General features: G+C 41.8%; 1 protein-coding gene across 1 annotated transcript in view; it reads left to right on the top strand.

Annotated features, from left to right (window-relative positions):
• Window positions 1-340: 340 nt before the first annotated feature.
• The window catches only part of LOC137915373 (calcium-binding protein 8-like), a 31,456-nt gene continuing 4,034 nt past the window's right edge, over window positions 341-27,762 (top strand). Inside the window, exons 1-4 of the mRNA XM_068758711.1 lie at window positions 341-462; window positions 5,829-5,950; window positions 13,157-13,300; window positions 16,155-16,267. Of these exons, the coding sequence (XP_068614812.1) occupies window positions 383-462; window positions 5,829-5,950; window positions 13,157-13,300; window positions 16,155-16,267 (459 nt within the window). The 5' untranslated portion in view covers window positions 341-382. The remainder of the gene's footprint in view (window positions 463-5,828; window positions 5,951-13,156; window positions 13,301-16,154; window positions 16,268-27,762) is intronic.

Raw genomic sequence — 27,762 nt, forward strand, 5'->3', positions numbered from 1 at the left:
TCATTGGGACTCTCTAATGAGCCCTCCGCTCTGTCTCCACATGTGCAGGAATGTTTGCACTGGACAGTGACGGAGAGAGCAAAGGGGGGGAGGGAAATCAGTGGAGCTGTCTTACCTGCATGTCTCACTGCTCAAGCATTTACAACGGGTTTCTTGGAACTGGTGCCTCTACTCTGGGACAAGCCCAAATTGTGGCGGCAGTCAGGCTCGGTGGTTTGTGCTCGGGCAGTCTGCCAATGCTGCGAGAGGGACCACTGCACCTAAGCGTCTGATGGAGGAGGAGGTCACGGAGCCGGAGCCACAGACCGCGGAGCCACCGCCGGGGATGCACTCAAAGATCAATGGAGACTTGCCAGGCAGCCCGTACCTGAGAGACGAGCCGATGGATGTGATGGAGAGTCCAGCGAGAGAGCCGGTTCTGCTGCAGGATCCTGCTGAGTTCAGCCATGGCCACCGGTGTGGGTAAGAATCAGAAAGAGCATCAGTCGCTGCAGGAAGCATGCCGGTAGCACAAGGAGGGATAGAGCACTTCTTTGGGACAGCGCCTTCCCTTTTCTCAGTTTGAACCGCTGACTGCTACTTTGCCGTATGAATGTTTGATAAATTGTCTCGGATCGCTGCCTTTTAAAGCGCTGCAATGTTCCTTTTCTTCACAGTCCAAAGCATCGACCGTAAACTGCTTTCACGGAAGGCTTAGCCATGTTATTGTCGGCTGCTTCAGGGCCAAGACAACGCAAAGGGAATGTTGTTCCGTAGCAGAAACTCCTGAAGGAGATAGTCGGGCTATCAGTCTGCGAGCTGAAGCTCAACTTCATGTACAGGGTGGCAATAATTCCAAGGGCAACTTTGATTGGCTCACAATTAACTAAATTGGGGATTTGGAGATGCTGTGGTGACACCCACCAACCCACCCTGTGATGTCAGAGCTCAGTAACAGTAAGCATTTGGCTACTGCTAAGGCGGGACAACTAGCAATTACATTCAGGCGCTGTCTTTTTATATAAAATCATTAAAATCTGGCATTTTGTGTTAATTCAAGTTTTAGTGGTCGGAGGCAGTTAAGAGGAAGCTGCACACCCGATAGAGGAGACCAAGATCAGGTCCAGGACGTTCTCACTCTATTCCCCTGGACACTCTGGGACATTTACTCTTTGGGTTTTCTTATGCTGTTTTATACTCCTTAGGACCAGATTAGGGCTAGCTGGTGAAAAGGTCATTGGTTATTCATTCATCCTAATCCATTGCTAGATTTTTAGCATCTCCTCTGCGTGTTTGCTTGCAGCAGTGCTCAATATTTTCTTACTGGCTGTTTGTATTGAATTGAACTTGTTCATCCTGAATGTATACATGTGCAACGTGACGTAATCAATAGATAGGTCTCAACCCAGAGGAGCTCGCAGCTTAACAGAGAGCCAGGCACCCTGAAGGAGCTTCAATAGCGACGCAAATGAAAAAGCATGTAAAATGAAATCAGGTGATTAATTATAAACGAAGTCAGAGTTATAGCTCCCAGCCTCACCAGTGATTGCTAGAGTTCAGAACGGAACACTTCCTGCCGCATTCCTCTCTATGTCTGCAAACGTAGGCGTTCTGTAAAAGCGATCACAACCTGAACAGGTGATTTCCCTTCTTGTTCTTATATCTGTGATAATTTGATCCAAAGAAATGAGCTGCAGGCCAGCAAGGCAGTGCGTATCTATTTAAAGCAAAGCTCACCTTGAAATGAATGAATGTGTGTTGTGTACTGAAACTACTAGAGCCACTCTCCAACATGCCAGTGCTTCATGATCTTTGTCACACAGCTGAGGGTCTGCCGCCAGTACGCTGCCGTCCCATTTTGATCGGCTGCTGCAGGGTCTGAAGTGAGAAATGGCCTCTGGCCTGCTTGTCATGCAGAAAGTTTTGAACGCAGTCATGACCATTTTGTCAGGTGTCACTCTCCTCAGAGTTGAGGACTGGTGTCTCTGGGTGGTGATGGGTTCAATTAGTCATGTCACAGAATGAAAGACCGGCTGCTGATCTGCAAAGACGAAAATCTGCTGTGGTGTGAATGCGGATGGGATCAAAGAGTTTGTGCAGCCGAGCCGATGTAAATTTTGTATCTATAAAAAGTGTGAATTCCATATTAATTTACATTGAGTATTTATAAAAAACTATTCTACTTTTTTTATTATTCGAAAAATAATTCACAACATTGTTAAAATGTAAGTGCCTTGAAAGTATACGCTCAGTATCTACAAGAGCTCGCCGCTCTGCCTCCGGTGCGTTGGCAGCAGAGTAACTGCCGTGAGGCGCGTCTTCCTCCAGGGTCAGAGTGCTGATTGGTCGCGCCATCTTTGCCTTGTCCTTGGCGTGTCAGTGCGAGTAGAGCTCGGTTGAGCGTCGCTGCAGTGATGGTGGCTTCTTTCCCTTTTGCTGTGATTGGGTTCAGTTTCGCCACGAACCTTTTAATAACCCTGGAAACACTCCAGATGATAGAATTATGATTTGTCGTCTGCCCGCCTGTCTTGCTGATTCTCAAGTTTTCATAACCTTCAATGTAAATGTTTTTTTTTTATATGTTTTCCAGTTCAGAATTCTTGGACATGACCAGACTTCAGATGTCATTAAACCTGCTGTCATCCTCCACGCTTTGTTGTGCAGGCTTTTATTACTTTTATCCATCCAGTTAAAAAAGACAGACGACTGTGTGCGTGCCGTCGACACAGATCAGTCTTAAAGTCAGCTTTATTTATTATCTGTGTGTCTCGTGTACTTTATTTTTGGAATCAAAGTATGGATTCTGACCTTTATCTGCAGCCTTGTTTGCCTCGGCTGACAGTTCTAGTGACTGTGGCTGTGAGAGATGTTGCGTTCATGTGTGATTTTACTTGTCTCTGTGTTCTTCTGGTCAGCCTAAAGGTGAAACAGCCTCACCCTCTGTAGGTCTCTGCATTCTGAGTCACGACGGAGACCTTCAGAGGAAATGGATGGAGCTGAAACAATCATCATCATTTCAATGTGAATGTGAAGCTTTACTGCTTTTTTATTTTTTTCTATCATTAAAAAAACATTTTGGACCCGGCGCATCTCGGGATACAAGAAGCTGAAAAGAATTTTACCCCAGTGTTATATTTGATGAATTAAACATAGATCAGATAACTCAGCTAAAGTAAAAAATAAATAAATAGAATAAACATGGAGCTTGCTCAGTAAAATAAAAAAAAAACACCATACAATGATTTCATGGTTCTTTCCCCCCCTTTTTTAAGTCACTGAAATTCTATATCCCTGAATCCTCCCCCCCTTTTCTATTTAACTGGTTTATAGAGCATAGAGCTTTGGGAAATATCTAAGAGGTCTGAGTCTTTGAGACAGTGGTGATTTCTGTATTTCACTCTGCTCCTGAAGGGCAGATTAGCTTCAGCTGAGACTAATCAATTTAATCAAGCGTAATAATGCCGATGGAGACATGCAGCTCTGTTCGTTGTCTTCCAGAGGGGCTGGAGAGCAGTTATTTTCATGTTTGAACCCATGATCACGCCAGGCTAGACGGAAGCAGCCTTTTCATCAGTCATCATACAGGACAGCTTGGTTTGGTGTGAAAGGCTCTGAGCTGCTGAACGGATTCCAGCGTGAGAAGGAATTGTCATGTCCAGGAAAATGTGCTTGGTCATGTTTAGTTTCTGTCTTGTGTCTGTGTTTTTCCCACTTCCTGTTTCATTTTGGCACTCACCCCAATGCTCTCCTGCCTTTGTGTGATTGTCAATCCAACCCCGATTGGTTCCACCTGTGTTCCCCTACCTCACGTATAAATTGTTTGAGTCTCGCTTTGTCCTGTGCCAGCTCATCTCGTATGTTTGAAACAGAGAACCAGCACCAATCCTTGTCATGCAAATGAGATTTGAGTCTTTGATAATTTGTTTATTCTTCTTTGGTACTTTGCCATTTTTGGTTTGTTACTTTGTTCTTTATCACGGTCATAGTTATATTTCTCTGTGAGAGTGATTTCCGTTGATACTTTGCATTAAAACGTTATTGAATTGGACATTGCTTCTGCATTTGGGTTCAAGTCCTAGTTCGGGTTGCGACAGGAATCTCCCAAATGAACAGCATCAGATCTCAATTACCTCAGAACTTCCAGAATCTATACCTCATGAGGGAGAGGATGAGGTGAAGGAGACAACAGAGTGACGCCAGCGTGAATGAGCCGCCAATCACGAAGCTGATATTGAACTATTGTTGTCAGTTGGTTGAAGTCCGAGTTCAGTTCTAAGCCCAAAAGCATGATGCGTTTAATCAATGGAGGTATTCTAGCACCTGAGCAATACAGATATATTTAGGTCAAAGATAAATAAGTAAATAAATGATGCAATTAAAACAGTATTGAGGTTTTAGCTGGTATTCTTTATGTAGCATTGATAGTGAAATATTCCTTTTAATTCAATTGTCAATTTAAGTTATGAAGTTGTGGTAAATATACAATCGCTGCGTGGTATTTAGTCTGAGATCAATCATCCAGCAGTATTCTGGTCCTCACTGCTGATCACTCTCTGCTCAGTGCAAATTATTGAAGAATGCAGATCCAGAGGTGCAGAATCGTGAGGAGGCGCGATGCAAGCCTCGGCCCTCCTGCGTGCACACACTGTGCATACATGACTGACATGTGAGCTGATTAACATGCCTGCCTTTCCTTTTTCAAAACACTTTTGCACCACTCTGATAAAAAAAAAGATAAAGATTCAGAACAAGTTTTCAAGTTATTTACTGCAGTCCTGAAAAATGTGCAGTGAAAAACTGCATGCACATTCTGTAGATCATTCCAATAGACCCAGGTTTTTTTGCAACTCTGTCAAACTGTGTCATTTATCTAGCAGCCATACGGGTTGTAACATTAATGTAGAGAAAGGGACAGCGAGCGATGATTGTAATATTCGGAACGACAGCTGAAAGACGACTGAATAATTAATGAATGAGCAAATGGGGGGGGGGGGGGGGGGGAGTCTTGGCAATGCCTGCAAAGAAAGTTGGTCGTAAAGCCCCGGGCGTTACTCATTCTTGATATGTATGCTTATTAAACTGACAAACAAGAAAGATGTGGGGACCACTTTGCAATTTGCGAGGGCAGCTGGCTGACGGCGCTGAACACTGAAACATGGACATCGGCACAGGAACTGGACAGAGTGATAAAAGCCATCAAAAGATGTAAAAACTGCCAAGTCCACTGCTTCAGAACATCCCAAAGTTACACACAGCGCTTTGTGCAATGTCTGAGCTCGTTCTCAACGTACTAAGCTCTCAGATAAATACCGACCAAATCCCCATCGAGATGAAATCCAATGAGAGAGCAGGAAGCATGCGGCCCCAAATCCTTCTGCTGTGACAGCTCTCACTTTCCTCCTGTGTCCTCGGGCTCCGATTTATTGAATAATGAATTGCCGCAGTCGCCTTTGCACATGGAGCCGCCTGTGACGCGTCCATTGCATTTACCTCTAACTATGAGTCCCCTTCACTGTGTGACTTCCCATTTAGTGAAGGCGTTCGACTTCATTTGTTTCTGCTGTGCCTCTCAAACACTAATTTGTTTGTAGACTTAACACTGGAATAAATCAGTCAAGACAGGTGTCTGTTGCCAATCACATGTTTACATTGCATTTTTTTTAACATAAATAATTTTTGAGCGTTTATGCACCTCACTGGTAGCATGGGATTCTTCTGATGAGCTACAGCGTGTGGAGCATCTAATTTATTTTTGTTCACCATTAATCTTACATAGAGTCTAAGGGAGAAATGTCTTCACCTTGTCGCGTTCAGTTTCTGCTGTCTAAATGTCTGCCTGTTGTCTCTAGGGAGACGATGCCGTTCCACCATGTGACAGCAGGCCTGCTCTACAAGGGGAACTACCTGAGCCGCTCGCTGTCCGACAGCGAAGACGACGTGCTGGCCAGCATCTCCGTGGAGGAGCTCGGTGGTAAGCGCCTGGCTGCTTTTTTTTTTTTTTTTTACATCTAAAGGACGTTACTGTAACCTGAATAATACACTTGATTAACTTGTTTCAGTGGGATTCATTCAGGATGCAGCATTTCACTTTTTGCTGATGACATGACGGCACGTAGCATCTCTTTTTAGATGAGGAAATTATGAAAAATGAAAGTGCTTTGAATATGGTTCTCCATACAAATGATCAAAAATTCATTTTTTTTTATCCTCAGTTCTGCTTCATGTCAGCTTGACTGACACCCAAGTAAATTGTATAGGCAGTACCGGTAATACTTTGAACGAAAACACCAAGCTACAAAGCAGCGTTGAGCCTGAGCCAGAGAAGGTTCACAATGTGTTATTCCCTGGGAGTTTTATCTCACCAAGGAATACTTGGCTCTGCTTGTTCTTTAGCCGGTCTAAGAGTTATCACCCGGGCCCACAGAACACAAACCTGTGTATTAGTCACACACAGCACAAATAAAATACTCCACTCCAGTTCTGCAAAATATAAATCCACTGATGCGACACTAAGAGGCACTCTGGAAAATTGGCTGACAGCATGCAGTAATGGCCTGATATCCCATCGGGGTTGAGTTTTGATATGCAAGGAGACAGTTGCGGAGTATGCGTTTCATTTCTATTTCAACAGGTTCATTTTGTTTGAAGAATAAGCAGCTTGTGTTTAAAGAGGTCAATTAAACACCGTGAACCGGTGCCTGTTGACTGTATGATTAATTTGTCAGTGTTGACTATATTTTATATGCTACATTTTGCATGATTATTTGGTGCCATCACACCAGTTAGAGGGTCACCAGCGTGGCTGTTTATGCTCTCTCTAGTTATCTGAGAACTGAGTGGGAGAAATTAGTCATTCATAATGTAGGGCGACGGTGGTGCAGGTGGTTGAGCGGGTCGTCCTATGATCGATTTGGTGGTTCGAATTCCGGCTCCCGCACATGTGTGCACTGTCGTTGTGTCCTTGGGCAGCACAGTTCACCCACATTGCCTGTGTGAATGTAGTGAGTGAATGTTGGGGGTGGTCAGGGGGGCCGATGGTGCAAATTGGCAGCCTCGCTCCTGTCAGTCTGCCTCAGGGCAGCTGTGGCTACAGTAGTAGCTTCACCACCACCAAGTATGAAGTGAATGAATAATGCACAATGTAAAGCGTCTCTGAGTGTCCAGAAAAGCACTGTATAAAACCAACGCATTGTTATCATTATTATTCAATCATATTTCTTGTCAAGCCAATGAACCCATGAAAATCGGAGAAATTAGTCAAACCAGAGAGTGCACACACGTCACACATTCTGCTAGGATCACCATGGATTTGTCTTTGCGGTGTCGACCCCGGAGGATAAAGGGTTTTGAATTCACTTAAAATATAAAAGAGCCCCTTGATGGTGCCGTGCAGCCAACAAAGCAAAGCAATTGTTGCATCAGGAAACAAAGACAAGAAACAAAGCATGCTTATCTTAAAATTCAAATAAAGATAAATATAATGTGAGTATTTTAGGAATAGATTAAGCTTTGAATTGTCCTTTCCTCTCATACTTGGGAAACAAATGTGTAGCACGAGAATGTAATTGTCACGTGAACAAGATTAAACTGTGATTAGTTTTATATAGTTTGAGCTTGTAATCAATCGAAATGCAATGTGTAATATAAAATGTATTGATTTATTGTTGATTGTCATGGCAATATGTTGATTATATACTCTTTAAGTGACAGAAAACAAATATATTCTTAAAAAAAAGAAAATGTATTTATATATAGACAAAAACACGCAACTTGTTTTGAATAAATAAATGCATGCAAAACAAGTCATCCTTCCCAGCAGTGGCTTATTAGTGCTACAGCTTTAAATGTAGCATCGACAGTGTGGACATTTAATTATTTCATGACACATCAAGCATGATTAGCAACTCCTGTACGTATATTTTCCAGTCACTATTTGTTCAGTGCAGCGTCAACATTCTGCACAATCGGCACTTCTGCTTCACAATATTAAAGGAAGCTATTTTCTGTATTTGTCTGGGACATTTTAGAGGCTTGCAGCTGCAGGACTCTCACTTGGTTGTGGATATGGAGTCAGTCAGCTGGGAGGGTTTTTATAAATGCTTCATCTCTCAGGAGAAGCTGTTGTGGCCTGTTTAAATATAGAAGGATAACAACTGGCCCTCATGTCGGCCTTCATTTATTGATTATACCTTGACAACACAAGTCAGTCATTGAGAGGACGCTGGCTATAGTTATCCTTGTTAATATGAAACGGTGAGGTTTTTCCCAGCAGCTTTAGAGCAGGAAAGTAACTGTCTAATGTGAGAAACTGTGGCCTTAAGTTTGCTCTTTTTTAATGTCAAGAAAGTAAGTTCCTCCTTGCATCAACAATTAAGCCTTTATTTATTTATTTATTTATTTTTATTCATTTTCCCCATGAAGTTGCATCTTTACAGAAGAAAGTCATTTTATAAAGCAATGCAGGGTCCTTAAACATTTCTCTTGGGATGCAGGATCACAGATATGCCTGTCAAACACAAACACCAAGCCTGGCTTCAGATCTGAGTCGCTGATCTGTGATCCATTCTAGAGACTGCACTGCTGTCACTCACACGGAAACAAGACCGCAAGGGCTTTTTTGAAATGCTCTTATATTCTTACACAAAAAAATAGTCATATGATATGAGAAATAAAGCGAAGACAAACAGATGCTTAAGCAAAGACTTCATTTAATTCCACAAGAACAATTGAAGTGCTCTTAAACTGAACATCATACTTGAATGCCTTCTCTCGTAAATAACTTTAGATACAGAATTACCATAGACATTTTATTCAATCCATTAACTGCCTTATAGTAAATATTAAAAACCCTTTCATTTATTACATTGCAGCAGCTGCTCTTCTTTTTGTGCTGTATGTTTGATGAGAAACTTGCTCTAGTTTTGTGCAAATTCTTTTACATTTTATATTAAATATTAAACCAGTCAGCATAGGCGGAGAACAGCACTGTCGACATAATTTCTGCATCGGCATTACGATGCGCCCATGTGCAATAATCATCACACACACACGTGCTACAACTTATTTACTTGCATCTAATTTAACAGAACAATTTCCAAGTGTACAAACCCCCACTTGACCAGGTTGATGTGTCTGAGTGGAGATTTGAACTAAAGGTGATGGACGAGGAAGACTCTAGTCACCGAATGATGATCAGCTGACCGTCTTTATATGAATAACACATTACATGTATCCAGTGTGCTCTATGCATGACAGTAGAACCTCAGTTCTAGAACATAATTTGTTCCGTAAAACATTTCAACGGCGTAATACTGTTTTTTGTTCCCAAAAGAAATAATGGAAACTAGATGAATCCGTGTCGGGAGGGAGGTGGAAGGAGGGAACGGAGAAGGGTTGTTCCTTTGAAAGGCAGTCCTCCTCCATAAAATGACTGGGTAACAGTCCTTCTGGGTTTTTCCCTCTCTTTCTCTTTAGCTCCGTTCTCTTAAGAAAAGTTGAAATCCTCGATTTCGCCATACATTTCGGTGCAATAAGTTCTTTGAGAACCAAGGTTCCGCTTCACACACATTGTACTGGGTTAGTTTTGATGTTTGTAGACAGAAAAAGTAAAGCTCCATTCTGGCACCATCAGCACAATGCTCAACAGCGTCGAGCATCCAGACACTCTTTACATGTTGAGCCAAAAATGTTTCCAGTGGTTGTCCAGGGAAAACTTCATAACATTGAAATCCTGGACAGACTTTAAAGCAAAAATGTGATTTTTATTTTTATTAAAGGCTCAGCGAAAGGGCATCAGAATAAATCCTATAGCAGTTTACTTGCTGTGCACGCTGAGCTGAACCAGATGGCAGTAAGCCTGCAGAGAGGTTTATTTCCGTGCAGCCCAGCAGCATTCATTTTTCCTTGAAGCAGAGCAAGAGAAGGAATCGGGAGGTTACTGGGCATCAGCTTACGGCAGCTTGTTTCCAGTTCCATAGGCATAAAGTAAACAGTTCCCTCTCTAGCTTTTGGACTTGGGTTGGGCTGAGAGATTTGCCTACACACTGAATTGGCACGGATGGGTAAATTACGGGGTGTGGATTTGGAACCAGCTGCTAACTGAAACAACTTCTCTTAGCACAAATCAAGGGAGTTACGCAGACAGTCAATCCTGCTGGGATTTGACAAACCTATAGTAAAAAATGATTTCTAGAAACTATACAAATGTAAAGATGTGGTATTATTTTATTGTTTAAATATTCTCAATACCATGTATGTGGTTCCAAACAAGCTAAACTATCAGATTAATTTAACACTCAATAGAATGTTGTTTTTTTTAGCCTATCCCAGCTGACATTGGTTCTGAACAAGATACTGGTTCATCACAGGAAAACATGAAAGACAATAAATAATATGTGACATTTTAAACAAAAACAAGAGGGAGAACATTTTGTAACTGAATGTTTTGTTCGGTCATTAAGTGAACTGTGGTCCCACGTCGAGCGCCGGTCTCCCTCATCAGGCCTACCCAGTCCATCATCGCATCAAGTCAGTGTCTGTCGGTTCACTGAGGATGGGGCGTCTGCTGTTTGAATGGGTACCTCATATTAAATGCACCCACACCTCAGTAACCAGATGAGAAATACATTGAGAATTAACATACTGCCAAATTAATGCAGCACAGTGGAAAGTGTTGTTGCCTCACAGCAAGAAAGTCACAGGTTCGAATCCGACTTGCGGCCTTTTCTGTGATGAGTTTGCATGTTCTCCTTGTGTTAGTGTGGGTTCTCTCCGGGTTCTCCGGCTTCCTCCCACCATCAAAAACATGCAATTTATAGATGAATTAGTTACACTAAATTGTCCATAGGTGTGTGTGTGTGAATGATTGTCTGTCTGTCTGTGTGGCCCCTCGATCAACTGGCGGCTTGTCCAGGGTGCGCGACCCAGTAACGGAAAAAGTGGTCAGGAAAATGAATGAATATTACTAAATTAATAAATTTCCATGAATATAGAAACACAAAATGACACATAGGGCAAATACCGACCAGAGACTATCTTTTAATGTCTGCTTCTCAGGAAAAAAGGTTTTAACGTTCTTGAAAATCCTTTAAAAGTTTTTTTTTTCTGCTCCAGCTTCAGAGTTGAATGTTGAATATGGGCCAACAATTACAATAGCTTGAGTCATTCAAGTGAAGCTCAATTTAATGCCGAGGTAAGACCCTCCTCTGTTTGTGTGGGTCTGTCAGCATTTGTGTGTGCATGTCCTAGAAAGTATCAAACAAGCCTTTGTATTGTTGGAAATGATGACGATGCTTTATTTGCTTGGTACCAGCGTTCTCGGGATGCACAGTGCTCTTTTCACGCAGGTTTGAGACGGTGTCATAATTGAAGCTCCATTCATGGTTTGTTTTAAATGATTTGCCAGCAGACAGGAGTACAGCAGGATATAAAATGAGTGACGCTTTATTTACTTCATTTGATCAAGTTCTGGGTCAGGCAGTCAGGCATGTTTGCTCTCTGACAAAAATGCAAGTAAAGCATGTCTCACCCAGTTGATTTCATCTTCTCTTTATTTCTGTGATTTCCCATGCAGCTTATCCTGCATTGTTTCAGAGTACTGCAACAAATCCCTGGCAACTGGCTGTTGCTTCTTTCATAAATTGTAGTTGGTGCTGAGACTTGCAGGGAGATGCGTGTCCCATTTAAAGACTAAAAATACAGCCTTCCTGCTTACTGGGAATATTGGAAAGCCATCTCTTCCAGCTTCCACACTCAGATTATTCAGTGCTCAACAGTGAGCTCATGCATGCCATGCAGTCAGTGTTCTTCAGAGGTGACGTTCCATCTCTATTTAAAAACACCAGATGCCTGTCGGTCTCTTCTGTCTTCTCGCCATACACCCGCTCCTGCCTGTTGGCACACTTGTGAAATATGCATTTATGAATGCATATTAAAGCCTACACTGACATCTTGTTCACGCGTTGGGAAGCCAGTGACCCAGCTTCTCACTAGAATGTGTATAAATGAGGCATTGTTCTCTATGCTGTGAGATTGAGGCAATTTAGGAGCATGTAGCGTTAGCAGGACTTCATGTAAAGACCAGCTTTCAGAGCTGAAAAGCCCTTCATCTAGCTTGCGGTCCTTCTTAAGGGGCCTGTGGGGCTTTCACCACGCTGTTTATCCTGTGCTGGTGCTTTGTAGCAGACGGTTGGCCCATTGCTACGCCACAAAGCTATGTTGTGATACGCTATATTCATTACCAACTGAAATTCTCTGTCAGGATCCATGGTTTGTTTGTTTTTAATTAAGATATTTATGGCAACGCATTGGTCAATAGACCATCATCATCTTCATCAAAGGTCCTGGTACTTGGATTACATTTGAGGTGTCGGCAGGAAGCACGGATGACAAAACATGTTTCAAATTCAGACTGATTCTGACTTTTTTTTTTTTTTTCTACGACCCCTTGCTTTTGATTCATCCATGTGAGGCAAAAGCATCTTTGATGTTTATGGTCTGATGTTGGAAATATTCATAAAATGAGGGATTCCTCATGAATGAAGAACCTCTCCAAGAAAGTATTGTTATGAATGAAGCAGTAATTTACCTCTGTGGTCATTTACGTTATTATGCAGGGCGTCTGATCACTGACAGCCATATTCTATAATATTGAAGAAGTCCATTATCTTGAAGGTCACAGGCCATTTATGAAACCTCACCTGTCCAACTTTCCAACTGTCTGAATGTAACTTCAGATGGATGGTTGGTAATCGAGATATTAAATATGTTCTATATATGACAGAAAGACAGCAGCCAGAAGGCTTTAGGGGGGCAGAGAGGGGTGGCAGTGACTGTGGCAGCAGGTGGAAAGGATGAATCAGTGGGTGGAATTGATCTTGTTAACATAAAGCAGTGATGCAAGACCAATTCCTTTACAGGCAGCCAAAAGCTGGGTCAGACAAGAAGGGAGAGGGAGGGATGTAGATAGAGGTGTGCAAATGGTAATAACAGAGGGGGGAGGGGTGAACTAACTTACCTGGAAGAACCAGGTAACAAGTTACCAAATAAAAGAATCCCACACACACAACACTGTGAGTAAAGCAAAAGATGTCTGCCACACGGGACTGTAAATTATTTTCATTGTTTGTTTGAGGAAGCACCGGCTTATGCTGAGTCGGCTTCCTGTTTATGTTGGCAGAGATCCGGGAGGCCTTTAAGGTGCTGGATCGTGACGGAAATGGGTTCATTTCCAAGCAGGAGCTGGGAATGGCCATGCGCTCTCTGGGTTACATGCCCAGTGAGGTGGAGCTGGCCATCATCATGCAGAGACTAGACATGGACGGTGAGTCACATGCACACACACACACACACACACACAGGGTTTTACATTAAGTGTCATGATTTATTTCACATATGCGCTAAAAGAAAAAATATCCAAGATATTTGATGCACTTGTCTTATCAATAAGCACATTATTAAGAAATACAGTCAACAATGTTTTCCCCAGGCATTCTTGTTTTTTTTTTTTTTACATATTCCATTAAAAATCTTCATACATACCTGATTCTGGACTCATTTTAATGCTAACCACTCACCGTCTCTACTTTAATACCACAGAGACACGGTGAGGTTATTGAACTGTATGAATGGCAAAGAGATGGGGTTATTATTTAAAGGGAATGCACCATAAAGATATTCAGAGTGCTTATGATTTCTGCTGTCTAGGATTTATTTCTGCATCATCTTTACATGTGACGTTTTTGTCCTTTGAGAGGACTGTAAGATGCAAACACCATCCATCCCTCGTTTTGTAGACAACAAATACACAGAATAGACTTTTTCATTTCATAAGGGGGGCGGAGTGGAAATTAGAGTGGAGAAATGTATGCAAATGTAAGATCACGTGGAAATATTAATATTCTTCATTCTGCTGTTGTAGCCTTTGATAAATGTTTTTCAGTTTCACATTAGGGAGGAAAAAAATCCGGCAAATGTTCCGGACTGAATATTGAAGTTTAAGAAGCCGGACTTCCTTTATTCCGGTTCTGACTCATCTGTTTTCGGTATCTCAGGAGACCAGAGCTGCTTGTGTGCCTCGGGATTAAGTCTGATGCAATTCAAGGAAGCATTTAAAGCTGACTAAGGTCAAAGCAGCTCTTATCTTGGGAAGTGTGAAGTATAATGCTATTCATTTATTCATTTGCATGGTTCTTATGGTCGCTCTTCCTGCAGCTGTAAGCTGGTCAGAACAGACATTCACAATACTGTTAATGGGGGTGACTGATTGACTGATAATAGTAATAAATCAATAAATTAAATAATAGTGATTTATACACTTCATGTGAAGTGGGCCATTGGTCTCAGCCATCGATTTTAATGCCATGCAACGTCCAGCTGATCTCGTTTCGGTAATTTGTTTATAGCTTAAGCAGGATTCTTGGTTTTGCCATGGCACAGGAAGAGCTTGGTACAAGAACTGTGTTCCCTGGTAGGCACGCATATTCACGGCTGTTGCTGGAGCCGATCCCAGACGGCTACAGGCGAAAGGCGGGGTACACCCCGGATAAGACGCCAGCTCAACACAGGGCAAACAAAGGAGAAACAAACATGTTCACACACTCGCACCTACTGACAATTTGGCGTAGCCCAATTTACCTAAGCTGCATGCTTTTGGAGGTGGAAGGAAGCTGGAGAACCAGAAGAATCAATCAGGTGTGCTCTGTGATAGGAGAGTATCAGCGAGGATGAAGGGAAAGGTCTACAAGACAGTGGTGAGGCCAGCCATGATGGACGGCTTAGAGACAGTGGTGAGGCCAGCCATGATGGACGGCTTAGAGACAGTGTCTCTGAGGAACAGACAGGAGGCAGAGCTAGAGGTGGAAGAGATGAAGATGCTGAGGTTCTCCTTGGGAGTGACCAGGTTGGATAGGATTAGAAATGAGACAATAAGAGGGACAGTGAAGGTTAGACGTTTTGGAGATAAGGTCCCTTACAAGGTTGGAACAGGGCTAGAGGTTGACCCAGGAGAAGATACATGGACGTAATGAGGGAGGACATGAGAGTGGCTGGTTTTGGGGAGGACGATGCAAAGGACAGGGTGAAGTGGAGAAGGTTTATTTGCTGTGGCAACCCCTGATGGGACGAGGCAAAAGAGAAAGAAAAGGAATGCTCCAAAGTAACGCGTGACCACAGTCAGAGCAGCAGCAGAGGTGCTGTTGCTGTTGTTGGGTGCAGATTCAGTCGTGCTGCTCTGGTAACGTTCCACTGACAATGCATCGGCTTCATCTGTAGATTCAGCAGGTGACAAGATGAGGGGAACCAACAAGAAATGAGGGTGAACAAGGTTTTCAAAGAATTGAACACAGTAGAGAATGTGTCCAATTTTCTCTCACTTGTGATTTACCTAGAATTGCTTTGACAGATAATTTCAAAGTGCGTCTTCATGGGCCATTATTTTTTAATGTCAGGTTTAAATTTTCCGCCACGTTTTGCTAAACCCTTAGTGATCTTATTATAGATGGCCTGTAATCTACAGGAAGACTATGCAGTGCAGCTTTGTGTAATTATGCACATAATAAAACGAAATTAACATAAACAAGGGACCTGAACGAAGCTTGACAGAGTAAATGATCAGATCAGCGTTGACAGAATCAGTGTGCATGCAGGATTCTGTGGATGAAAGCTGAGATCTGTTCGTCGGAGATCATTGATTCTGTCTCTTGTCTCAGTTACTGGGGTAGTGAACCGTGTCTTTTAAAGCAAAAAACAAAAGTATTTCCCTTTAAGCCCAAATATAGTTTAATATGTTCTCTACAAAAGCACAGAAACCTTTTGCAACCTTTAAGGCTCAGGGGAACCCAACCTGTTCAGGATGCCAACACCGGCTGTTATTATGCCCCGGCTACAAAATAATCAATCAATAATCAGGAAGGTTGTTGTCATGCTGTCTTTATCATTTTTGCAGTGCCGTGTAGGAAGGTTAAAATGAAACAAGACAAACTGCAGACACCGATCCTTTCTCTGAGTCTGCACTCTTCACGAAAGAGAAAGACGGAAGAGATGAATGAAAATTCAATCGGGATGGCCAAGATGATTGATCTCCATTGGAGTGATAAATTGAATATTCCGGATGGGAATTAATATGTTGTTTACAACCAGCAGCTAATTCTACAAATCCATCTTTTTTATTGTATCAGGTGATGGACAGGTTGATTTCAACGAGTTCATGACGATCCTCGGACCCAAACTCCTGTCTTCTGAAACGAGAGAAGGCTTCCTGGGCAGGACAATAGATACCATCTTCTGGCAGGTAAAACATGATTCTCTCAAACATATTGGATCTGTTGACTTTCTTGTGAAATGAATGCTGTTTGTTTTAGTAGAAGGGTAGAGCAGGATAATTAGCAGATTATTATTTACATATTTACATATTTTTCATTATTTTTCTTCCTGCAAACCTTGTTCTGAGATATTGGAAATCTTTTTTCCCAATTGAAAGCTGTGGTTGTCTCTGGTCCAGGGCCCAGTTCAAGCAACCTCAGTTGTTGTTCTCTTGAACCTCGCACTGTACCTTGATGTAAAAACTAAAACACATCCAATCATGTATGGTTCAAGCTCTAATTAACCTGAAAGCGATGTTTGGGGTTCTGAAGCTACATCTGGTGTCCGGTTTCTTCAGTTTTTTGGCACATTATTTTCTACGATAGCCTGATCTAGTGCAAGGTTTTGGAACAACATATGCTGCTGTTCATTCTTTCTTCTCCTGTCCTGCATTCTAAGTGAACACAATGCAAGTGCAATGGGGTTTCTGTTTGTCGCTCCTCTGGACTGTGTTGTGACACGGTTGCACAGCTTCTCTGGGGTTCAACATGAACGAGAACGAGTTCAGTTGCTGGTGTCTTTGAACTTAAGAGGATTTTATGTTGCTGAAAAGGAATATTTCTGCCCAGAGAGAAACTGTGGCAACAGATTTAAGCATTCCCTGAAGAGCTGAGAGAGCCTACCCTCTCATCTAACACTATAAATCATGTTAAAGGAACACTAGTCTACCAATCTCAGTTTCACTCTGTCAAACAAAACTAATCCTAATATACTGTACCTGGCAGCATATATACATATATATATATTGTGACTGATGGTAACGTGATCCCAACAGTAAACATACAGGTGAGACACAGAGCAATGGATGTGGAGACAATTGAAAGAGTGAGAGTGTTCGGATAGTGATGCTGTCAAACTGAGCAGGTGTGATGGAAAGGTCATCTGGCTCTGATCGTAACACTTGGCAGGCTTGCCCTCTTGATATAATGATCAGCTTGTCCTGTGTCTTTTATAGGGTGCAGGATCTTGTGGTTTATACCGTGAGGACCACAAGTCTTTGGAGGCTGAGTGCAGGCTGGGCCTGCGTGCTGCCAGCTCCTTTTGGGTGCTGCTATAACCTTGGCTTGTGCGGGGAAGCGGTTGGCTTGAAAAGTAAGGCTCGTGCTTGTGGGTTGAGGTCGGTGGCTTCCACAAATTCAGTTGCTGATGAACTCATGTCTAGAGGTGTGAATCAGAAACCACTACATCATCTTATATTTAGAGAAAAAAAATTAACTCGAGTATTTCCCAAAATGTCTCACAGATGATTGGTAGCCTGATGTAATTCAGTTTTACCTCATCTCGCTTGTTCATGGACTGTGGCGCATGACTGAGCCTCTGCTGATCTGTTGCTGTACTTGAATATCCGTTGTGATGTAAAGGTGTTTCTCAGCTTTAGAGTAGTGGATTGGCTTCACATTATATATGCTATTTATACATATGTTCAGAAATACCAATAAGACATATGTCCAGCATGTCAATAGCATTTTGTTGAATTCTGTGAAGCCTTTATTTTCCTGTGCTGAGGTTATACGATGAGTTTAACCCGGCTAGCTGCTATGAAGCACACATTATATTCGGCTCCGTCTCATTGAACTATAGCAACAGTTCAGTTCCTGTCTGTCCAGAGATTTCCTCATTCCACTAATGTCAGGGAAAGTGTCAAATCCTCACCAGCTGGAGTGATGGGATAATGATTCAGTCGCTGTCACACCATCACCTTCCTACTCACTCGTTTCTGATCTTGGACCGTTTGTTAATGCATCCAGTCATTCTGAGCTTCCAATGGAACAATTGTAAAGAAGCATTATAAGGAGACAAAGTGCTTTGCTATATTTGATCTCCCGAGTTAATTTATATTTCGCATGAGTTATCTCTTTGCATTCGATGATTACATTTGCATGCCTTTGGTTTGCTGGTCACATACGAGGGCTTTATTCTGCGCACGATAAGTTGAAGTAAATTGAGGATGTGTCGAACGACAAGGCTTCTCTTTGTGCTTTTAATTGTCACTTGTGGAGAGCAGTGATCAAGGCTGACGGTGAAGATCGTACTTTTCCTTATTCTCGGTATGCGGCATATAACATTATAGTTGTCCAAAACGAAATATTATGTGTGATATGTGTATTGGTAATATACGGTAAAGTTAATTTTATATTCAGGGCGGTACTTCTTGTTAAAGGGTGTTTTCACTGCTAAACACTGAATGTGTTTGCTTTGCCTCTGTGACAGAGTCGATGGTAAACCTGCCTGTAGGATGATCTATAATTCATGACCCTCTTCATCTTTTTCACTGACTTCTCTTAGACTTTGGTGTTATGTGTGGTTTGTTATTTTTCCTTGGAGCCAATTATTCCATGAAGTCAAAATGTAGCATGATGCACCGTCAGCCAGTTCACTCTTAGTCAGCATTTTAAAGAATATTACCTTGAAGATATTAATACTTTCATTCTCAGGCAAGTGGAGTCTATATATTAAATGTTCATCAAACGTTTAAAACCAGTAAATGTAGGCAACGTTAGACTCTTAAAATCACCACTCATGTCCTCCCTCACTACGTCCATGTATCTTCTCCTCCTATTTCAGAGCCTTTTGCACCACAATTATTCTTCATGCGCTCTGACTAAACACCTTCTTTGAACATGATGTGCTATTGCAGCCATCAGAAAGAATATTGATGGAGAATGAATTTATTCATGAACAATATACTACCTGATCATCTAGCATGAGTACTGTCACACGTGTTACTACCTGAGTCAGTTTCTATTAATTTGGTGGAACTATGTGTCCCTACCGATTGACATTATTTTCAAATAAAAGTACTGGTTGTAAGGAGTCAGGCATTATGCAATGAAAGAATCATTTTGTTTTAAAGGCTTACGATATTGGAGCCTAGCTTGGGATGTGATGCAAATTACCCGTCTGTATTCAACAAGTCAAATTAAAATAAGGTAGAATTTTAGAAGAGACTTTTGGGAATCTCCTTCTCCCTCGGTTCTTTTATTATTGCTCGTGTTGGAGGTGTTTATTCAATGATGAGTCAGGATTATAAAATGAATCAAGTTTACTGAAGGTTTTCAGTCATTACAAAGCTGGTAAGGAAATACAGCGCTGGACTCCAGACGCGGGAGCGGGACTCTGTAGAAGAGTCCCGAATGTTCTACGGCAGTGATCTTTATAGTGGGTGTGAAAACACCCTCCTCCCAGGGGGTGCTTACACCCTCCTCCTAGGATGGGCCCTGACTTATTCCCACCATGTATCAGTTAACAATTTGTGATTCTTTATATGTGATTAATATATATGTGTGAGTACCACAAAGTATGTAGAGATAAAGAAACTAAGAGTGCCTGTGCAACCTGTGTATTGTGAGCATGCATGCATTACTAAAATATCTAACAGGCTTATGTGTAGAAAGAATCTATGTCAAACTCAAATATGCAATATTTACTTGTAAAATGCTGGATTATTGACGATCTTCGATATTAGTAATTAAAAATAGATTTTTATAAATGAGCAAGATTAAATTGGAAGCAGTCTCGAGTGCTGTGCAATGTAGTTCATATAGTTTATTAAAAAAACTAGGTATTACTGTTTATTAACGACTCATTTAAAGCCCGACACATCAATATTAGTGTGGAATTATGCATTTTCACCTCACACACATTCCTATACAAACCTGTTTGTTTGTTTTTCTGGAATACCTGAATAATAATAACAGCCAGAATAAATACAATAGAATATAGAATTTCACATGTTGATAACATCTATTGCACATTACATTCATGTAATCTTATGCTGAGGCTGTCAGCATCAGATATGTCGAGCTGGGCTCTCTTTTTATTTAGTTAACAAATATGGCACACGGACAAAGAATGCTAAATAATTGCTGCAGCCTTTCAAACTGTATCAGGGTGCCTGACCATTATAAGGTGCAGGTGCAGCACCAAAGTCATTCATTATGCACCTCCTAAGATCAATGAATATTTATGAATCATGTGCATGAATAGACAAAAGCAACAAGTTAATGCATTTTCTGCACGCCGCTGACTTGGATGCACACACTGAAACATTCACAATGGACGATCGTATAAGCCTGAGACCAAAATTGAATTATGTATTTGACAATGAAACTAAAAGCCTCGGACTAAATCATTCTGACATGCTGGACTTTTTAGAGGGGAGCTTTTTATCATTTCTATAATCATACTATGGAATCTCATTTGGATGAATGAGAAAATAAGATGCGTGCTGTTGAGTGGACGCTCTGTTTTCAAATTGTTGGTCACTTCAGGTGTGTTTTGAAGTATAACATTGCTTGAGGTGGGTTAACCTTTCTTTTTCCTGTAATTAGTAAGTCATCAGTCTGGTAGACAGCAAGGATGAAAGGTGGATGTGGATTTCTGGCTTCAAGACATGTAGGCCATTATCTCATTAATCATTTAATGTTTTCGTTTTCATGAGCTGGTAGGACCTCATAATCCTGCATGAGTTAACAATTTCCCCTCATTTTTAACTGCAGGCTTTCAGTGATCCGGTCCTGGACTTGAGGCATCTTTTCTGAGGAAAAAAAATAGATTTCAAAGAGCGATGTGCGAGTACACACGCATGCTGCATTCTGTTTATCAAGACTTTTCATAGAATGCAAAAGGGGGGGGAGGGAAACAAGCAAAAGCGTGTCTCCTCAGTTCTGTGTCATGTCTTTAAAAGCCTAAGATATCAAAGTAAGCTGACCTTGTTCAATTCTTCTGAAAGCGAAGGGTTAGAGGTTGTTGTTGGCTGTGCAGACAAGGTTAACCCATAGGGGGGGCTGGAGGGTTAACCTTGTCTGTACAAACATAATGAGAAATAGTATATTTACTCAAACACGTGCGGTCGTGCGGTTTCCTCTAGCCACTCAGAGGGGCACATGCATGCAAAGTATACATGGATATAAAATAAAACTTGTTTTTGCTCCAGGGAGGATCACAATAAAAACATAATAATAAAAACATAAGAGTAAAAACATAATTGAAGTCACACCGGAGCCACACTCCTCCTGGAACAGTCCCTACAACTGTTGTATTTAAACTTTGATTGCTTTTTTTCTGAGGTCAAAATATTTTTTTTCTGCTGGCGGATCCACGGCAGGATATTGCTCATCTATTGTATTTAATAAACTGTCAAAGGACGGGTGGCTCCCCCTGGATAACACCACTTTGAAAAAGCGGTGCTGAATATTTCCAGGTTTGTATTGGGCTGCATTTGAATGCAAATCCAAATCCGAGGCCATGGTTCTCGACCGGAAACGGGTGGTTTTCCCTCTCTGAGTCGGTGGGGACCCTTCCCGAGATCCTCGGGGAAGACCTAGGACACGCTGGAGAGATTATGTCTCTCCGTTGGCCTGGGAACGCCTCGGGATCCCCCCCAGGAACAGCTGGAGGAGGTGTCTGGGGAGATGGAAGTTTGGAGGTCCCTGCTGAGACTGTTGGCTCCGCGACCCGGCCCCGGATAAGCGGTGGAAGATAGATGGATGCATTTGAAATGCCGAACCATCTCACTTGTTCCCGTGAACAGTCTGGTCTCTCAATCTTCTCGTCCATCAGTGTGTTTGTTGCTGTCTTGAACTGATTCTTCCGTTCATGATCTCTTTGGCCTCTGTTCCCTATTTTGAGTAACAATGATGAATTGCATGGACCAGTGTGTATAGATCTACTGATTTCCACTAATGAGGATTGTGGCCCTCAGGCAGCTCTTTCACGCTGCTTGATGGAAGCAGTTTCTTCAGTTAATCGTATTAACAGAAATTGTTTCTTGATAGCTTGCGTCGTGTTTTCTTTTTTTTTTTCCTGTTGCACTTTCTTTTCTTCTTTTTCCTAAATTTCTTTCAAGTTAATTGAGTTGAATTTGCTGCCACCACTGATGTGATGTCATTGTGCTCGCAGCAAATGACATGTTAAGTGAGTGAATGTCTTCAAGGGAGACTGTTACTGTCTGAACTGAGGGTCAAATAGAGTTCCCAAAGGATCCACCGTCTGTTAAATGAACTGTGGCCATTTATCCATCCATGTCTTTTCTGTATTGTTGCTTCTGATTGAGATCACAAATGTACTCGAGATGAAAATAAGTGTGGCTGCATGGTGAGTTGTTTATGTCGACCATTTGTCGATCACAGGGCATTAACCACTTTAATGTTTTCATTGGAGTTCAGAGTCCAAAGATCTGGCTGCTCTTCTCAGAGCCTAAACGCATCAGTCTTCGTCAGTGCCCCTCAGGGTCAGTATTTCTGTCACTCGCAACACTTCTTCTGTCACGAGATGGGTTTGTTTTTTCCTGTGCTGATGATCTGCTGTCATAGTAAGACTGGCTGTTACGAGAGGAAGCCACAGGTTCAGACATTTGGTGTATGTGCTTGGCTGAGGAGCCAAAAGTGTGAAGCTACCATCTGTGGGATTAGGAAACACGAAACACCTCTAAATCAGGATCCCACCTAGAAGTAATAATAATGACTGCGCTGACTGTAAGATTAGTCTGAATCTGAATTAGAATCGGTTTGTAGGCATCGTAAATGAGGGTTTGCAGAGGAGGATTTTTTTCCGGTGCAATTGTGCAACATGTAACGGATGGTAATGACAATAATAAAATGCAAACTGCAGCGTGCTGTGCCAACAGAAATACATTGCAGTTGTTAATCATGTCTTGCTCTTTTACTTGACTTTATCCTGAATTTGATGCATATTTAGGGAGGTCACTATTCTGTAATGAATAATGGCTTCGAAAACTAGATTATAGAGTGATGACATGGTTATTTATTAGTTTAACAAATGAATGACCATCATTGGGAGGGAGCTTATGAGCCAAGAAGAACCGGACATCACAAACAACTCCAGAAGAACACATTGACATGACACATTTAGTGTCGATATGGATGAAGAGACTTCTATGTGATAAGTACATTTATAGTTAACATGACATTTAACATGGATCATTTTTTTTTACATTTAGATTGAGGATTATGACTCTAATTTAGAAGATCATGGTTGCTTTGGTTTGCTCATGTACCCTACATGAAGAGTATAAGAAAATGTTATTACCTCCAGCAAGGAGGTTATGTTTTCCGTGATGGGAATGTTACCAGGAACAGATAATCCAGAAGAGATTCTGGATCCCTTTGAAATGTTTAACATTGATCAATGGATCTTCAAAGTTTGTTCTATATCTCAGTTGATTGACAAATGTTTATTGAATTTGACACAGTCGTGTAGGGTGGGGTCTTCTATCTTGCCACCGAATTTCATCCGGATTGGATCCAGATTGTGGATATTATTGAGATTTTTTATCTGACAGACAGATAGATAAACACCGGCAAAAGCATAACCTTCTTGGCGGAGGTTAATAACAATTCATAAAAAGAACCGGGACTAAGAAAATGCCAAGATAACATCCTTAAAACTGAGAAGTGTCGACATGGGAAAAAGATCCAGATACCGTGAATATTTTTAGAGCGTATAAAAGAACGCCTTTGTAAATAATAAATGTCCCATCGCTAAATATTGCCAGTCGTGAGCAGTATAAAGTTTTGAAAGATGGATGTGCTGAAAACTGATGGCTCAGAGATTATTTGATGGCATGAAGTAATGACCTGTCTTCTCTCATACAGCAGCTGATGAGATCAGAGCTCACAGCTGTTGAAGCCTCGGCCTGTTGTCTGTCAGTGATGAAGGGTGGCATCACTGCTTTAACTTTACGTACAGATATTCAGCTGTTGTATTTTTATATAAGCAAGGTCTGCAAAAGAACTTATGGAAGTCAGTTGAGAAATTAACTTTATTTCTACCGTGCATTTTTTTTAATTTGCGCTATCAGATACATCCTCCTTCACATCTAAACCTGCTCTTAGTCAGATTTTTCTTCTGCTGGTGGACACATTGTTCTCTTGAGACAGAGACAAATGTTCTGATGGGATTTGACACATTTCTTGCAGCCACTGGGTGTCTTTGCTTATTGGAGGCCCGTAGATTCCGGCTGCCAGTTTAAATACTTTTGCCTTCTGGTGAAAGTATTAGATTTCTTTTTTTGTCAAATCATGTCAAAACCGTTCGCTGGTAGCATCTTCTACAAGTTTTCATTTTGAAAGCCTTGCCAAAAATCTAATAGTAATTATAAAGTGAATCAGATCCGAGACTAGACTAGACTCTCAGGATGTATTTCTCACCTGGCCTTTCCTTAGAAGGAGTCTTGTACAGCTGCAGAAGGAGCAGGTCCTCCTTCATGTGGTCTGATGTGTTTTGTACAGTGCTGCCATTCTGCAGTAGTCTACCTATCTCACCGACACCGTCTGCCAGTGTTGGTTCTTTCCAGGGTGGGATCAGGAGAGGGGAACCAAATCCCACAGACTGGACCTTTTGAGGGCATTATGAACTGAACAAAGCACTGGGTACTTGTCTAAATGAACAGAGCTCTTTGCTCGGCATTCATCTGGTGACGTCCATTTGTCATGTTTCTCTCTGCATGAAATGTGATTAACATGTAATGTTTGACCGATTTATATGAATCATTTAAACTGGGAGGACTATCCTGTGTTTCAAATACGTGAGTGTTTGTGTTAATTAAAATTAAAAGGCCAGCTCATTACTTTGAAATTAATTAGTGAATATAGTTAATTTTAAGGGTGTGCAGAGCATTATCTGCAGCCCATAATTAAGCTGCGTTGCAAAGGGCTGGACTCAGCAGATGGATGCATGCTGTCTCTTGGCACCTTCACACCGCCTGTGTGTGAGAGCAGCTGAACACGCCTCATTTATAAGTGAGGAGAGCAGCAGTGCTTTCGCTATATGGCGGTGGCCTTCCTCATCATCATCATCTTCAATACTGAAAGCACTTAGCAGTGGAAAGACAAAACGCACAATGGTATGAGATAGAATGGTCAGTTGAAAGTTTCATCTAATAATGAAGGAATTACTGAAGTTCTGGATGTATAGGCCATTTATACTGTACACATGTACGTACTCACAACTCCTCAGCCAGTGCGTTCCGCTCATTGTAACAACGATTCCTTGCCACTAAACTACTACTACTACTACTACTACTATTACTACGTTTATTTTCTGAATTTTGCATTGTTGAAACTTTTGTCAGCTTTGTCATAAATATGCTGAGACAGTTTGTTGTTGTTTATGTATTGTTAGCCAGATGCAAGCATTCATAGCAAAGTAATCCAAGTATTCGAGTGTACAGAGTTATATTTAAGTTATTGTTTTTTTCTTTGTGTTTACACTATTCAAAACATTATTTTACAACCCTGACCAAACTAAGCAAGACTCATTCTGATCACAAGCTAGTTGTCCTATTCATGAGAAGTGTAGAACTACATCTTTTGTTCAAGATCTTTTGGGTTGTAGTCGCTTCAGATCACCGTAATCTCAGATAAAGGTCATTCCAGTCTTGGAAATTACTGTACGCTGAGAAAGCTGCAGGATGTGTAAAAGAAAATAAAATGACTTTTTCTTATCTTCCACCGGAGCGTCAAGAGCCCTTCTCTCTTTGCCCTGACTTATGATGCTCGGGCTGTCTTCTGACGTCCCCCAGAGATGGCATCACTAGGAGCAACAAGGTTGTATGAAGGTCGGGTAAACAGTTCAGCCCCAAACCTTGAACAGAAGTGACAGCGATGGCTGAACTTTGGCTGATGTTGCAGGGAAGTGCCTCATTCGTGACAAGAGAGGAGATGAGCAGAGCTCTGCTGCTTGTGGGATGTTTACATCTGTTTTCTGGCGATCATCTCTGGTTGTGAATGTGGAGGTCTGGTAAAAAGTGTGCGGCAGCGACACAAGGTCACAGTCGTGACATCATGAATTTTAAATAACTGACGAAATGGACATGTAGGATTTACAAATTCACTGAAACAGTAAATCCATTTCTTGAATTATATTTTCAGTCAGTCATGAAAGCTGAAAAGAGATCAATATGTTAGCGGTTTAATTTGACTTTGTGTTCTGCTGGAGGCCGGGCAGATCGGCGCTTAACAATGTGAAATGTGGCTAAATGTGTAGGCTGCAGTAATAAATGCTTATTGAGTTTTGGAATGTTCACTCGTTTGTTTTCAGCAGTAAAAAGTAAAATGTCAGTATTTTACTTTTATTCAACTTCCATTATTATTTATCAATCTTTATTTTATTTTATGTTTTATTTAATAGTTACATTACATTATGTTCTCCTTTGATTTAAAGGTTTTCCCACGTTTCTACGCTATTATGGTGGTTTTGGGTCCTTATCAACCCGAAAACAGCTAAATAAACCATCCAGTCAATCACTCGTCGTTTGCGTAGCTCTGTAATCACCTCCTGAAACACATCTGGAAGAAATACCGTACCTATTGGCTTGATGTCAAGCAGGGGGAACGTGAACATGTACGTGCACATGCGTGCGTGCGTCCCTGTGTCTGCGTTCTGTCTGTCCACGCTCTACGGCATTTTCCCTGCATAAAGTTTATTTTTGGTGCTAATGTTCCGCTGAAAATGGGTAAAAACGTTTTAGTGTGTGCTAAACACGTTGAACGAGACGCTTTATGGAGCGGGAGACAGACAGCGATAGATATCGGAGCTGCGTCCGTGTTATTGCGAGCTGAGCCGACGAGGAGGCTCGGGGGGGACCACGGGGAAGACCCAGGACGCGCTGAGAGACGATGTCGCTCGGCCGGCCTGGGAATGTGGAAGAGCTGGAAGAAGTGGCTGGGGAGAGGGAAGTCTGGGCTTCCCTGCTCAAGCTGCTGCCCCCCGCGTCCCGACCCTGGATAAGCGGTTTGAAGATGGATGTATGGATGATTCAAAGCATTTTTATTCCATCCTGAAATTATTGCCATCGTTGCGCTGTGTGTGTGTGTGTGTAGACACTCTCCCCCTGAATGCGCTCCGCACGTCCAGCTCTCCCTCTGTCTCCTGCATGAGTCGAAGAAGAAGAGCAGAGTGGATAAAGTTAACTTTTTGTGGTAATGCTCCAGTGAAAATGGCCTAAATATTTTTTGTGTGTGCTGAAATGTCCCTCACGGTTACCATGGTAGCATGCGTGTGCGTGTGCTCTCTATGAACATACTTTTGCTTCCGGGTTTAGAGCGTTTGAGACAGAAATGACGGACGCTGTCCTGCAGCATCTGTTTGTTATTTTGACCAAAGACTGGCACAGATATTTCATATAAGTGTTTGGGAATTGCATTCACTTGTGGAAAAAGGGTATAATATGGGACCTTTAATACCCGGCAAACAAAAGCTCTAATAATAAATTGATTTGATGTGTGATTGGCATGAGAGCTCTTCAGCTCCCTGTGAGGTGCACAGATGACAAGTGGTTATGAATGTAAGTGTGATTTATACCCAGCATTGATTTATGCTGTTATCAGTGTTGCCAGGAAATCCAATGAATGTTGCCCTTCCAGGACATGCATCATTCATCACAATCCTGCAGAGTGTTGC

This window comes from Brachionichthys hirsutus, unplaced genomic scaffold (assembly GCF_040956055.1).
Source record: "Brachionichthys hirsutus isolate HB-005 unplaced genomic scaffold, CSIRO-AGI_Bhir_v1 contig_1006, whole genome shotgun sequence".
Classification (NCBI taxonomy): Eukaryota; Metazoa; Chordata; class Actinopteri; order Lophiiformes; family Brachionichthyidae; genus Brachionichthys; species Brachionichthys hirsutus.